The 14,877-nt window shown below is 56.4% G+C and overlaps 1 protein-coding gene across 1 annotated transcript in view; it reads left to right on the top strand.

Moving 5' to 3' along the window:
- COL18A1 (collagen type XVIII alpha 1 chain) overlaps window positions 1–14,877 on the top strand; it is a 50,983-nt gene that overhangs the window by 6,550 nt on the left and 29,556 nt on the right. Inside the window, exons 2-3 of the mRNA XM_035030030.1 lie at window positions 7,357–7,901; window positions 14,100–14,186. Of these exons, the coding sequence (XP_034885921.1) occupies window positions 7,357–7,901; window positions 14,100–14,186 (632 nt within the window). The remainder of the gene's footprint in view (window positions 1–7,356; window positions 7,902–14,099; window positions 14,187–14,877) is intronic.

Raw genomic sequence — 14,877 nt, 5'->3', positions numbered from 1 at the left:
CATCCACCCATCCTTCCATCCACCCATCCTATCCATCCATCCATCCACCCACCCATCCATCCATCCATCCACCCATCCATCCACCCATCTGGATATTGGATCAGGTTTTCCATGTTAGAATGTGGTTGTCACATGTAATATGCAGTATGTTTTTGTCTTGAAATGGGTCCAGAGAGAACCCACAAACCAGGTGGCAGGGGCAGATGCTCAGCTTTGCACTGTTGAGGAGTTTTGTGTGTCAGTGATTCCAGTGTAGGATCTGGTTTGCGATCATTTCCCTTCCTGGTGTCTGGCCCAGCCTCTCCCCCACTGCCATGCTGGTTTCCCTCTAAGTTCTTTTTTCTGACTTCCTGATTCTCGGAGTACCTGGAAGGCTCAGCAGCCACTCCTTCTCCTGGGGCCACTCACCCAGAGAGGATGGCCTTGTGACTGGGAAGGCTGTGCTGTGGGTGCTACCTCGTCCACTCCAAGCAACATGGCCAGTGTTCCAGGGGCCCCGACATGCCTTTGAAGTATGTAAAACTGCTCAGGGACCCCTGCCTCCCTACACTGCTCCTTTGCCAGCCATCTGTGGGCAGCCCCACTTCGAATGACTAGGTTCTGCAGACATGTGGCCTCAGTTCTGTGGAGGAGGGAGTGTGAAGGGTAGCCAGTGCTTAGAGTGAGACTTCCTTCCCCTAAACCCACAAATTCTGGCCCTGGGGGACTGCCTTTGCCTGCCACTCTCATCCCTTAGGACCACTCTGCCCCATCATCTTGTCCTCCACAGCTTCTCTCCTGGGTTACATTTTTTCCCAGAACCAGCTCATGAACACACAGGCATAGAGATCAGAGCCACACAAGAGAGGGCTGAATGCAACTTCCAAGCCCCCCTCACTGCCAGGATGGGGCATCTTCCCCGTTCCTTCTGTGGCTTTGGATAAATATGTGTATGTGAGTTTCCTGTGGCTGCTGTAATAAATGACCACAAACTTAGTGGCTTAAAATAATACAGATGGGTAACGTTATAGTTCTAGAGGTCAGAAGTCCGAAATCAGTCTCACTGGGCTAAAATTAAGGTGTCTGTCTGCAAGGCTGTGTTCCTTCTGGGGGCTGCAGGGAAGAGTGTCCCCTGCCTTTTCCAGCTTCTGGGGGCCACCAGCGTGCCCCTGCCTGGGAGACACACATGCTTTTAAGGATGTATGTCATTAGATTTGGTTAACCTCCCCATCTGGGGCTATAACATTAATTGCATCTGCAAAGTACCATTTGCAGGTTGCAGACATTGCAGAATGGACATGTTGGGCCACTCTCCTGCTTACCACGGTGTGTGTGTGCGCATGCGTGTGTGCGACCTCATGTATGCATACTCTCGATCCTTACTGTGCATACGTGGGCTCACTTTCTATGTATCCCAAAGTCCCTCTTTTCTATGGTGACGGGTCTCAGAAATGTTCTGTGTCACTAGGGGAGATACTCTCGTTCTTGTGTGGTTCTGGTTGGTCCTGCCTCCCTCCTCAAAGGCAGACCTTCAGGCGCTTCCAGCTTCTTGTAACACATGATGCTGTAGTGGTTGTGCTCATCCTCTCGACCTGTTTGTCCAGTCCCTGCAGGTCCTGATCTGGGCTCTGGCTGACAGCTGTGTTTGGACATGGCCCTGAGCTCGGGGGGTTCACAACCTTCTGCAAAGATCATCGATGGTCCGTGGGCATTTTCTCTCCAAATCATCAGAAATATTTCACTCAGGCTTTGATGGGTCGAGTTGAACATGCAGAGAAGTATGGATGCTATTAATGCATCGGGTGTAGATAGTTAAACCTTCACCGAGGGATGAAGATTGATTTATTTTAGAGAGAAAGAGCCTGCATGCAGGTGGAGTGGCAGGAGGCAGAGGGAGAGAATCCTCAAGCAGACTCTATGCTGAGCACAGAGCTTGATGTGGGGCTCAATCCCAGGACCCTGAGATCATGACCTGAGCCAAAACCAAGAGTCAGACACTCAACCAACTGAGCCACCCAGGCGCCCCTAGATGTTTCTTAGAATGTTCTCAGTATATTTTCTTCTCTGATATCAACATTCTCCACTCATCCCAGACATTATTACTTTGTGGTTGTGACTCTAATAAAGCAACAGGTGCAGAGCTTTCTTCAAACACTTTACTAGGTTCAAGAAGTCTCTGCACATCTGTCTCACTGAGGGTGTTATGTTCTATTCTAGCAGGTAAATGGGATGAGACAGTGTCTCGTGGTCTGCAACACGAATGAGGACCTTCTCCACTTTTCGATGTGTGTACTGGGGGCGCCATTGTTGGGTGCATGTGGCCAATACCTGGCTCGTTACATCAGTGGATTGTCAAAAAGTGTCACCCCCTTGTCCCACTTGCCCCCTCCCCCTATACATGCACAGCCTCTCCCACTGTCCACATCCCACACCTGAGTTGTGCATTTGTTACCAAGAATGAACCTACACTGACACGTCGTCCTCACCCAGAGCCCATCGTGTACTTGAGGTTCACTCTTAGTGGTGTGCATTCTGTGGGTTTGGAGAGATGTATAATGACCGGCACCCACCACTACGGTATCTTACAGAGTAGCTGCCCTTGAAGTCTTCTGTGCTGCGCCCATTCATCCCTCCTCCCCCGCACCCCTGCAACCATGGACCCGTCACTGCCTCCATGGTTGTGCCTTCGCCAGAGAGTCCTGTCGCTGGAATCACACAGGACGTAGCCCTCTCAGACTGGCTTCTGTCACTCAGCGATCCGCACTCACAGTCCCTCTGTCTTCTCATGGCATGATGGCTCGTTTCCTCTTAGCGCTGAACACTCCCCCATTGACTGGATGGACAGTTCCCGTATCCATCCACCCGCTGAAGAGCAGTTATGCACGAAGGGTCCCAAGGGTTGGCAGTTACGCATAAAGCTGCCTCGAGCATTGTGTGCAGGGTTTTGTGTGGACGTGTGCGCTCATCTCCTTTGGGGAAACATCAGGGAGCGTGATTGCTGGGTCGTATGGGAAGAGCACGTTCCGTTTTGTGAGAGACCACCGAATTGCCTTCCAGGGTGGCTGCCCCGTCTGCTTCCCCAGCAGCCGTGAATGGGCGCTCCGGTCGCTCCACGTCCTCCCCAGCGCTTGCCGGTGTCCGTGTTCTAGACTGTGGCCATTCTCGTAGGTTTGCAGTCGAGTTCATCTCCCCAAGGACCTATGATGTGGAGCAGCTTTACGTATTGGCCATCTGTATGTCTCTCTGTTCAGGTCTTTTGTCCATTTTTAAAAGATTGTGTTTTAATGTTGAGTTTTGAGAGTTCTTTATATATCATAGATAACTGTCCTTTATCAGATGTGTCTTTTGCAAATGTTTCCTCCCAGTCTGTGGCTTATCTTCTCACTCTCCAGACATGGTCTTTCACGGAACAGAAGTTTTACATTTTAACAAAGTCCAGCTTATCAGTTCTTTTTTCTTGGATTATACCTTTGGTGCTGTATCTAAAGAGTCATCCTCCTATCCAGGGTCCCCTAGGATTTCTCCTGTGGTATCTTCTAGAAGTTTTAAAGTTTTGCATTCTACATTTAGTCTGTGATCCATTGTGAGTTAACTGTGAAGAGGGTAAGGTCTGTGTTAGATTCACTTTTTGCGTGTGGACGTTCCGTTGTTCCAGCCCTATTTGTTGAAGAGACGATCTTTGTTCCATTGATTGCCTTGCTCCTTTGACAAGGATCCGTTAACTATGTTTGTGTGGCTCTATTTCTGGGCTCTCTGTTCTGTTATATTGATCTATTTGTCTGTTCCTTCTCCAATACCACACTGTCTTGATCACTGTTGCTTCATAGTGACTCCTGAAGTTGGATAGTGTCGGTCCTTTGTTCTTTTCTAACCTGTACACAATGTTTGTTCAACTTTGTTCTTTTCCAACTTTGTGTTGGCTGTTTTGGGTCTTTTGCCTCTCACATAAACTTTAGAATCAGTTTTCAATATCCACAAAATAACTTGGTGGGATTTTGACTGGGATTGTGCTGAATCTACAGATCAAGGTGGGAAGAACTGACATTTTGACAATATTGAGTCTTTCTATCCATGAACATGGACTATCCCTGCATTTAGTTAGCTTTTTGATTTATTTCAGCAGAGTTTTGTAGTTTTTCTCGTATAGATAGGTATTGTACATGTATTTGTTATATTTATACTTAAATAATTTGTTTGTGGGAATGCTAATGTAAATGGTATTGTGCTTTTAATTTCAAATTCTGCTTGTTCATTACTGGTATATAGGAAAGTGATTGAATTTTGTACATTAACCTTGTGTCCTACAACCTTGCTATACTCACTTAGTAGTTCCAGGAGGGTTGTTTTTTGTTTTGTTTTGTTTTTGCCAGTTCTTTTGAATTTGCTGCAGAGATAATCATGTCATCTATAAACAGACAGTTTTATATTTTTCTTCCCAATCTGTGTACTTTTATTTCCTGTTCTTGCCTTATTGCATTAGCAAGAACCTCTAGCACGATGTTGAAAAGGACTGGTGAGAGACATCCTTACCTTGTACCTGATCTTAGTGTGAAGGCTTCAAGTTTCTCACCATTAAATGTGATATGAGCTGTAGGGGTATTTTGTAGATATTCTTCATCAGATGGAGGAAATTCTGTCTTATTCCTAGTTTACTGAGAGTTTTTACCATGAATGAGTGTTGGATTTTGTCAAATGCTTTTTCTTCATCTATTAATATGATTTTGTGATTCTTTTTAGTTAGTGTGTTGATGAGATGGATTCCATTAATTGATTTTTGAATGTTGAACCAGCCTTACATATCTAGGATAAATTCCACTTGGTTATGGCTGGCCTGTTCGCTGAGAGGGAAACTGTCCTCAACCAGGCAAGTCCCCTGATGCCTTAATCCAAGGGGAGTGTGGCCCAACAAGAGGGGCCCCCACTGGCCAAAGGTGTCACCCACTGTATTCCCATGAGGGTGCCTTTCTAAACTCTCAGAGCATGGCATGGGCATTTGCTTTTTGGAGAGATCTGGTTTCCTGCCCACGACAGCTGGGCGAGCGCCTTAGTGCAGCAGGTGCCAGAAGGTCTGCGGGGAGGTGACCCCATCCTCCACTCACAGAGCCTGTAACTGGAGAATGGACCGGTGATGTTAGGGCCAAGGCATTTGGAGGCTTACTCCCAATGGGAACCATGAGGAATTCATGGAGAGGAGGGAGGTGCCTGTGCATCGCCGGGGTCCCTGGGCCTGCCCTTGGAACACGCTATTGTCGTTCAGCCCAGGACATCAATGGCTATGGCCTCTTGCATTCTAGATTAATCTGGAAAACTTCTAGCTGCCTGGGAGGAAGGGCAGTGGTGGGCATATCTATGTTTAAATTTGGGGACACCTGAGTCAGGACAGCAGGGCCACTAACATGGAGGCTGGTGAGAGTCCGGTTTCCTAATCTTAGAGCATCTCCCTGAATGCATGCTCAGGCTCCAGGAACTTCTGATATGAAGGGACCATCATAGCAGCTACTGTCCTGGTGGACAGCACTGTCTGTCTTTGAGCATCAAGTAGCCACTGTCTTCCCAGAGCCTGTGGTCCTCCTGGAAGGTCCCGCTGCTCCCTAGCACGGAGGCCAGGCTATTGTTCCAATGAGGCTGCTGTCTGCACTGCACTTGGTTCTTCCCACGTCCCATCTGCAGGGGTCTTACCTGCAAGGGATGGGGGAGCCCCAGCTGGCTGGTGGTGCTGCCGACAGGGTGGGAAGTCAGGGCCATGCAGAGCGGAGATGCCCACCACTGCCCCGAGTGGACCAGCCCTGGAGGGTACCCAAAGTGCATGTCCTCATGTGGGTGGCTTCTGTCTCTACTGTTTTCACTTTTTGTTCTCAAAGAGCTCTTTGCAAGATAGAATTTGCCTTAGGAAGTTGGGGTTTGGCATTGCTTCCCTCTGCTCTGACCTGCGCCCCCACCACCACACATATTCACGTACATTCATGCACACAGTCACGGGCTCGCTTACCACCTTCCTCAGGACACCCACTCATCAACAGCCCCAGAAGAGGGTCTCCCCCCATGTAATTCTCACCTTGGAGATAGACCACACCCAGACTGTAGGTGGGGGTCTTGAGAGAAAAGGCTTTGGGTTGGGGCCTTTGGCTGGACTGTGGCCCCGAAGTCCCAGCTCCAGCTGGTAAAGTGGGCATGCGTACAGGAAATCACCAAAGTTATGGGTCTGTCCTTGAATTTGTGTTTGCCCCACCCTGTGTCCAGCAGTGACTGCACTCCCTGGACTGAGAGGTAGGCCCTGCCCTCTGTCCCCAGCACCTGACCCTCTTGGCCCAAGATCGTCAGGCTGCTGGTGGCCCGTGCATGCCCAGGAAGCATGCCTCCTCCACGCTACTCCCGAGGCTCAGGCAGGTCCAGGTCAAGTCAGGCCCTGCTGGGTCCCAGGACCAGCATCATGGAGAGCAGGGCCTGTGTGCCCCCCACAGCAGCCTCTGGTCCCATTGGAAGGACAAGAGATGAGGGAGAACACTGGGCCCCATGGCTGGGTCCCCAGTCTAGACTCAAGCCACCTCCACGTGGTGGGAGGACACGGGGGAGGAGGGCAAATCATGGGCTCCTGAGAGTGAACCAATGGGGCCTGGGACTCTGAGGGGTATTTGAGAGGAAGGTGGGGCCACCCAGTGTGAGCATCTGTTGGTGAAGGAACCACAGGTCTCCCTAGTGGCTCGTCCGCCACATGACCCCTCTGCAGGTCAGGGTGGCTATGGCAGCCCAGCATGGACACGGCGGGAGGGGACACCGAGGAAGCCCCTGACAAAGCTTGGGGACCCGGGTGGGATTTGCTGTATTACGAGTGTGAGCACAGGCCCGGAACCACAAGGACAGATCCTCCAAGAAACACCCCCCATTCTGATTTTCTGCCCCTGGGGGGTTACTTAGTTTCCAGGCGGGTTGGTAATGTTGGTACAGTGCAGGGAACTGCGGGGTGGACGGCTTCTCTCTTCTGTAACAGAGTGATGGTGTTAAGGCTAACACCCCGGGCAGGGGGCCTTCCCTGGGGCTGGAGCCCGGCTCCCGCTGTCTGAGGGCGGGGAAGTGGGTCATGCGGTGAGGAGGGGGTGCAGGCCCCGGCACCGGCGGCAGCTGCCGTGCTCAGCCACATCCTTGCCCCCTCTGTCCCCCTGATGGGACGGTTCCTGTCGCGTCCTCCGGGGGCCCGTGAGCCCATGGCGGGGTGGGCAGCAGCTTGTGGCCACATGTCCTGACCCAGAGTGGTATTTGGAGAAGCAAGGCAGGTGCCAGGCAGGTGGGGAGCCCCTCGTGACTCAGTGTCCCCCCGGCACCCTGCCTGCTTGGTTCCCCCAGGCACGCCCTCACTGGGGGTCTTCATCCTCTTTGCAGAAAGCCTGGGCACGGAGGTGGGGCTCCTGCAGCTGCTTGGAGAGCCCCCACCCCCGCAGGTCACGCAGGTGGACGACCCCGACATCGGGCCAGCCTTCGTCTTTGGCCCGGATGCCAACAGCGGCCAGGTGGCCCGGTACCACTTCCCCAGCCCGTTCTTCCATGACTTCTCGCTGCACTTCCACGTCCAGCCTGCCACCGAGGACGCGGGGGTGCTGTTTGCCATCACGGACGCGGCCCAGGCGGTGGTGTCCGTGGGCGTGAGGCTGTCGGGCGTGCGTGATGGGCACCAGCACATCCAGCTCCTGTACACCGAGCCTGGTGCCACGCGGACCCACACGGCCGCCAGCTTCCGTCTGCCTGCCTTCACCGGCCAGTGGACGCGCTTCGCCCTCAGCGTGGACGGCGCGACCGTGGCGCTGTTTGTGGACTGCGAGTTGTTCCAGAGGGTGCCCTTGGTGCGCTCCCTGCGGGGCCTGGAGCTGGAGCCTGGCGCCGGCCTCTTCGTGGCCCAGGCCGGAGGAGCAGATCCTGACAAGTTCCAGGTAACCTGGAGGCCACTGTGCTCTGGGGGGACCAGCCCTGGGGGGGGGGGGTCCGTCTGGCCATGGGGGACAAGGACGATAGCTGCCTCCTGTCCTGCCTCGTGCCGCCGTCTCCCGGGGGAGGGCCGCCCCCGGGCAGAGCCGTCAGTCCCCCTGGAGCCCGGCCCTGGGGGTGCCGGCTCCGTCGGGCTCCCGCATGTCACCTACTGCCCCTTTGATGCCCCCAGCCCAGGAGGCCCCTTGGGACCACCTTCCTGCCTGGACACCCATCCCTGCCATGACAAGAGCCCCCCACCCCCTTTGCGTGATGCCGGCAGTGACCCTGGGGCCCCACCAGGGTGGGCAGGGTCCGTGTCCAGGCCCACGTGACTCGTGCACAATGAAAACAGGGATTTCAAGACAGTAACAGCAGAGCGTAGCACTGAGCATGGGCTGTCCTGGGGCGGGCTGCACCCCGTGGAGGCCGCATACCCGCTGGGCCGGGCCGGGGTTCACAGCACCCGCCCACACCCGGCCTGCTGGTTATCCTCGTCACCGAACCGTGCAGCCGTGGCTCGGAGTGGCAGGGGCAAAGTGCCCCGGGGACCCTGGCACGCGCTGTCCCCACCTGTCCTCAGGGAAGCCCCCTCCGTCTGCACCTGGCCTTGGCCTTTCCAGAGCCTGAGGGGGGGGGGTCTTTCTCCTGGGCCCTGGGCCTCCCACCCTCCGCGGACGCTGATTCACGAGCCCCAGCCCTGCCCCTGGAGCGGCCCACAGCTAGAACGCCCCCACGCCTGGTCAGACAGGGTCCCTGTGTGCACCCGAGGGGGCAGTGTCCCCGGGACAGAAAGTTAATTATTGCCCAGACAAAGGCCGCCTGATGGACGTTGTTCTAAGTCCTGGTGACTTGGGGGCTGAAAGCTGACCTTTCACCTCTGGCAGGAACTTTAACCCTTGGGGTCTGGGAACCACCAGGACTTTGATACCAAACTGGGCCTCTTTGTGTTTTGGCTTGATCTTCAAACATGATTAACTGGAAGGAAGCCCGCCGAGGGAGGGGCTGTGTCCACGGGCGGCTTGCTGAGGGGCATGCCCCGCAGCTGCAGATGGAAAAGCACCCCAGACGTTCCCTGCGTCTTTTCTTTCTTTCTTTCTTCTTAAGATGTATTTATTTGAGAGAAAGAGCACAAGTGGGGGAGGGTCAGAGGCAGAAGCAGACTCCCCTCTGAGCAGGGAGCCCGACCCGGGGCTCCATCCCAGGACCCCGGGATCCTGACCCGAGCTGGAGGCAGACGCGTCACCGCCCGAGCCGCCCGGGCGCCCGCTCCCCGCGTCTGTAACACTTCAGCAGAAGGGCTGCCTGTGAGCTGGTGGGGACGGGGTCGCCCGTGTCCCGTGTGCTGGAGGTCACCACCGTCGTGGACGAGGACGCCCAGCGCCTCCTCCCTGGGCCTCGTCAGGCTGTGTGTCATGTGAGCAGAACGCAGTCGCCCGTCGGAACAAGCAGACGGCGTCTGGGTGTTTTAACATGCATGTCTTGGCTGTTAGTGTAGACAGACTTTAATTTTTTCACATGATTTTTGACTGAACTTCTTCTTTGGTGACTGGCCTGCTTATGGTCTTTGCATTTTTGTTTTGTTGGGTTCATCCATTTCTTACTGATTTATATAAGCTCTTTATATATGAAAGAAACTGGACCTTTGTTTTGTCCACTGTAAATTTTATCTCCCAATTTGCCTTTTGCCTTTTATCGTGTTACTTTTTTGCTTAAACCATTGAGATATCTAAGTGTTTCCGTGGAAGATGCCCATTGTGGGTAACATGGTGGCCAAGCCTCTGAGGGTAGGGAAGACAGGAACGGAGTGAGGTGTTGGCTCCCCCGTTGGCACTGAGCTGCGGCCTGCCTGCCCTGGGCAGCTGCTTGACTTGAGCTGACTTCACTTGGGCCACGTCCACCTGAGCCAAGAGCGGTCTGGCTCCTCGAGTCCCCGCACACTGGAGGCTTCAGGAATTTCTGTGTGGGTGTTGGATCAGACTCCAGCCAGCGGAGGGAAGAAGCCTGGAGGACAGAAGACAGATCAGTTTAGCGCAGGGCTTTGCAGACTTTCTGAATTGAGGTTCCCGGGGAAGAGTCCCTCCCGTCATGGGATTTGTAAGATTTGGCAGAAGTGAGTTCAGGGCTCAGGATGCCAGGAGGAAGTATCCCCTCCGGCCCCTCCCGATGGGGTGCCCCGGGCTCGCAGAGCCTTTGTTGTCTCTGGCTGGAAACACTGCTCCTTGCAGGATTACTCTCCTTGAGTCAAACGTAAGAGGGAGCGTCTCCTGGGAAATCACGCCTTCCATCCAGGTACTGCGGCACTTGGCTCAAGTGCTCTTACTCAGTGGTCTGGGGCCTTCTTACTGTTTTTAACTATTTCAAAAGCTCTCGGGCCGCATTTCCCTTGACGGACCCCCTCTGTTGAAGAGCCTCGCTCTCCCGATCACCATGGGCTTGCATCTCTGTGCGCACCCTTCCTCGTGGCCTCAGGCTCTCCGGCCGCTGGTGGCGGCTTCGGCCCACGGACGGCCCACAAACACCCCCCGCGCTGTGCGGGGCGGAAGTGGCCCTGCCCTCCCGGAGACTGCGGCCCTGCGGTGGCACCTCGCACGGAACCGTCACTTTGTTCGACAGTGAACCTGCGACAGGTGGTGAGTGTCCTTGGCACGTGGCCGTGTGGGCCACGTTACCGTGGACATCCTCGCCCGGTCCACCGAAGCCGGGAGGTTGCCCACCAGCCACGGGCAGGCTGGATGCCGGGGACAGCACGGAGCAGGCTGGGCACGTGTCGTCAGGGACCCGGGGCCCCCAGCCCGGCGCCCAGACCCGCCTCTTCGGACCGAGGGAGAGCGGGGGTGCTGCGGTCACACCCGCCCCCACTGACACCCGATCCCACACGCACTCCCGCCCCCTTTTACTCACCTGAAGTGACGTCACGCACCGGGAGGAAGGCCGAGGCTCGAGGCCACGGCACTGCTGCGATTTCCTGCTTTCCCGGGGGACAGACAGGGCCGCCGTTGTCTCCAATGGAAAAACTTGCCCGGATGTGACCCTGCAAGAAGGAACCGCGAGGAAGCCAGATGCTCTTATGCCAACAGTCAAGGCTTGACGCAAGCAGGTGGTCAGAAGCCATGGGAGCAAGGAGCATGAGGAAACGGGGTGGGGGGGCAGCCCCAGCTGTGGCTGCGGTAGGTGACCGGGGACCAGGCTGACCCGGGGTGGTGGCAGCCGAGGACGGAACAGCTGAGCGGGGGCAGGGGTGAGTCAGGCCCGGGAGCGCTGCGTGCCATGCCCCCCATATAGGCTCACTCAACCCCACCCGCAGCCAGGACACGGCCCTTCCTGGGTCAGAAGCCACCCCGCAGAATCCTGCGGCCCTGGGAGTCGGGGTCCCAGGGAGGCACCCAACACCAGTGACCTCAGACTGGCTTGTGCAGCACAGAGTTCTCATCGTCTCCACAGCTACGCCTTGTGGCCCACAGCATGGCAGCATGGGGCATATTTTAAACGGCCTTTGTCAACAAAGTGCAAAGTCTCCAGATTTCACAACGTTTGCTTCTGAGCCTGACCAATATTTGCAGTGGGTCTTGTGACTTGCACAACTGACGTCTTCCCCACTAAATGTGTCCATGGGGAGCTGCGGCACCCCGAGCCAGCGCGCCCTGCTCTCCTTCTGCGCGGGCATCCTGGGGAGACCCTCAGGGCCCGCGCTGGTGCTGGGCCAGGTCTGTCGGAAGCTCAGAACCTCGAGGGACAGGGTCTGGGGGGACCGTCACGGCGGGACGTCTAGCCCCCTGACCCCACCTGCTAGGAACGCCCACGCCCTCCCCTCATCGCTGCCACCCCCAGGGGCACCCATGCTGCCCTGTGGAGAGCTCGACCTTCTAGAATGTAACATCTGCCCTGTGCTGTCCCTGCGTCTTCAAACTTTGTGATCCATGTCACCTGGGCCACCCTGTCCTCCTCCAACAGGGACCACGATGCTGCTGCTGACCCCTGAGTTGACCCCTGCATTTGTAAGTCCAGGATGGCCTGTGTTTCCTGTGGGTGATGGTGCCCCCAGGAACCTGGACGTGGAGGGCACCTGTGTGTGTGGCCCTTGCTCCTGGTCTGCACACACGTGCTCATGGGCACACCCTGCTCACACACACACGTGCACTCATTCACACACATGCTCTCACCTCACGCACATATGTGCTCACATGAACACGCATGCTCTCATTGCACGCACATGTGCGCTCACATGCACACAGGTGCAGACTTGTCCACATGCACACGTGCACACACGCGCTCACATGCACACATGTGCTCTCACCATACGCACACGTGTGCTTACATGCACACTCAGTACATGCACACGTGCGCTCACATGCACACAGGTGCAGACTTGTCCACGTGCACACGTGCACACACACGTTCACATGCACACAGGTGCTCACATGCACACACACTCTCACTACATGCACACGTGTGCTCACATGAACACAGGTGCAGACTTGTCCACATGCACACGTGCACACACGCGCTCACATGCACACGTGTGCTCTCATCGTATGCACACGTGTGCTCACATGCACACTCACTACATGCACATGTGCGCTCACATGCACATAGGTGTAGACTTGTCCAACGGCACACGTGCACACACGTGCTCACATGCACACACACTCTCACTACATGCACACGTGCGCTCACATGCACACAGATGCAGACTTGTCCACATGCACACGCCTGCATTTGACTGCTTCCCGCCTGTGTCCTCAGCCGCCTCCTTCCCCTGCGAGTTGGGGCACTGGCCCAGCCGCAAGTGCGCTGGGAAAATGAGGACCTCATGGTAATTGTGGGGCGACAGGCGCCTTCCTCCCCGCAAGTCCTGCCTAGGTCCCTGGGTCCAGCCATCCTCATTGGCTTCCCAGGAGCAGGGGTATGTGCATGAACGAGCACGCGTGTGCAGATCACACACACGTAAACACAGACAGATGCACACACACACGTGCACGCCTGTGCATATCACGCATATCCATGTGCACGTGTGACACACTCCGAGACGGGACGCAGCCCCACAGGCCTCACTGTCAACAGCTGGGGGTGGAGGGAGCAGGTAGAGTCAGGCAGAACTGGCCCCCGAGATGCAAGTCCTCCCAGGTAGGGATCCAGGAGTGCTTCCTGGAGGAGGCAGCCTTGGGAAGCAAGTGGAGCCCTCAGGCTGGGCTCAGCTGGGGACACGGTGGGCTGTTCCTGGTTTGTTGTCGCAGCAGGCTGGTCAGGGTGTCGAGAGTCAGCTGATGAAGGGAGTCTGAAGGTCATTTGGAGGAATAAACTGAATAACGTAGGTGGGGCCAGCGCACGGCTCACGGACACCCCCTGAATGACATTCCGGTGTGCATAGCGCTGGGCTTGGCCACGCTCAGCCCTCCGTGTCCTGCGGGGGTCGACTCCAGCACGACGCACCGCGGTCGGGACAGACATGGGAGTGCTCACCAGCCGGCCCCTGACCCAGGGCTTTCTATCACCGCAGTGGTTCAGACGCACCTCTCAGACTGACCAAGTACAGCTTCTATTTGGGAGAAATGCACCAGCGTACATCCCCGGGAGTTAAAATGTTACGTGATAAACAAAGAAAACACTGGAAAACACATGTGTGGACACTCACCATTTCCCGGCAGGGGAACCTTGCAGCAAGTGGCCTGAGAGGCCCGGTGGCTCAGCCTGGAAGGCGTGTCCAGGGGAGCACCCCTCCGGCTCCACCTGGGCGGCCTGAGCTGCCCGCGTCCTGGGGCACACCTGCTGGTTTCCGGTCATGGCCTCCGGCGGACCCCAAAGTAGCCAGGGCCACACACAGCTCCCCCTCCGCCGTCACCACCTCCTGAGGTCCCGGCCCCCGTCGTTTGGGGGAGATGCGTATACTGGTGATCCTCGGGGCCGGTGGTGCCTGCTTCACGCAGCGCTCTCCGGGAGCGCGCCTCCATTCCAGGTCCCCTCACACGGGTGCTTTTGGAGCCTCAGGGGGAGCGACCTGAGCACGATCCACTCTCTGAGACGGCCTCGTCCTGCACCTTCTCGCGCCGCTCCGTGTCCCTGCTGAGATCTCCCCCGGCGGTGCCGGGCTCCGCGCTGAGTGCCGGCCTGCTGCACCACCTGCCTCGGGACCGACGGTGACCCCTCTCTCCCTCTGCCTTTAGGGGATGATCGCGGAGCTGAGGGTGCGCGGGGACCCCCACGTGAGCCCCCTGCACTGTCTGGAGGAGGACGATGAGGACAGTGGCGGGGTGAGTGACGGGGTTCCCTCCCCAACCCCACCCACCCTTCCCCGAGGGCGGAGGGCCCAGGGCGCATGCTTGCTGGGAACCCCGAAGTGGTGGGACTGGAAAGGTCTCCTCTGAAAAATGCCGTTTGGGTACCAAGAACCTGGGACCACGTTTTCATTTACCCATAACATCAAAAGAACATTTCCTGCCTAGAACTTTCCTCTTAAAAACTCATACCGAATCCAGAGCGTTAAAAACGGTCCCTAGAAGAGCCAGTTGGGTGCCATGGTCGCTGGTAGTCACCGTGGCCGGATGCGCGTGTGTGCGTGTGTGTGAAAGCGTGCATGTGCGTGTGTGCGTGCATGGGGCCGGTGTTCCCAGGGAGAATCCAGAGCGGAAAATGCCTTGGTGACCCCACGGCCGTGAACAGAGTGAGGCCGTCAGCCGTGTGTGCGAGCAGCGTGGGATGAAAGGACAGGTCACATGTCCCGCGGCTGTGGGCCACTCTGTTCAGCGCCGTCAGGCCGTCCACCCGCGGCCTCCGTGTTGACAGACCGTGCCTAGAGCCCCCTGTGCAGGGCCTCTGTCCTCTGGCTGTTTCCCAGCACGGTGTACCCAGAAGGGGACGACAAGTCGAGAAAAGGAACGTGTTCACGGTTCTGCGTGGGTCTGACGGGCGTGCCCGCCGGCGGCCAGACTGACCCCCCACGGG

This window comes from Mirounga leonina, unplaced genomic scaffold (genome assembly GCF_011800145.1).
Source record: "Mirounga leonina isolate KUSES-001 unplaced genomic scaffold, KU_Mleo_1.0 Mir_353, whole genome shotgun sequence".
Lineage (NCBI taxonomy): Eukaryota > Metazoa > Chordata > Mammalia > Carnivora > Phocidae > Mirounga > Mirounga leonina.
Note: the sequence above shows the minus strand (reverse complement) of the source record. Positions and strands in the feature narration are given on the sequence as shown.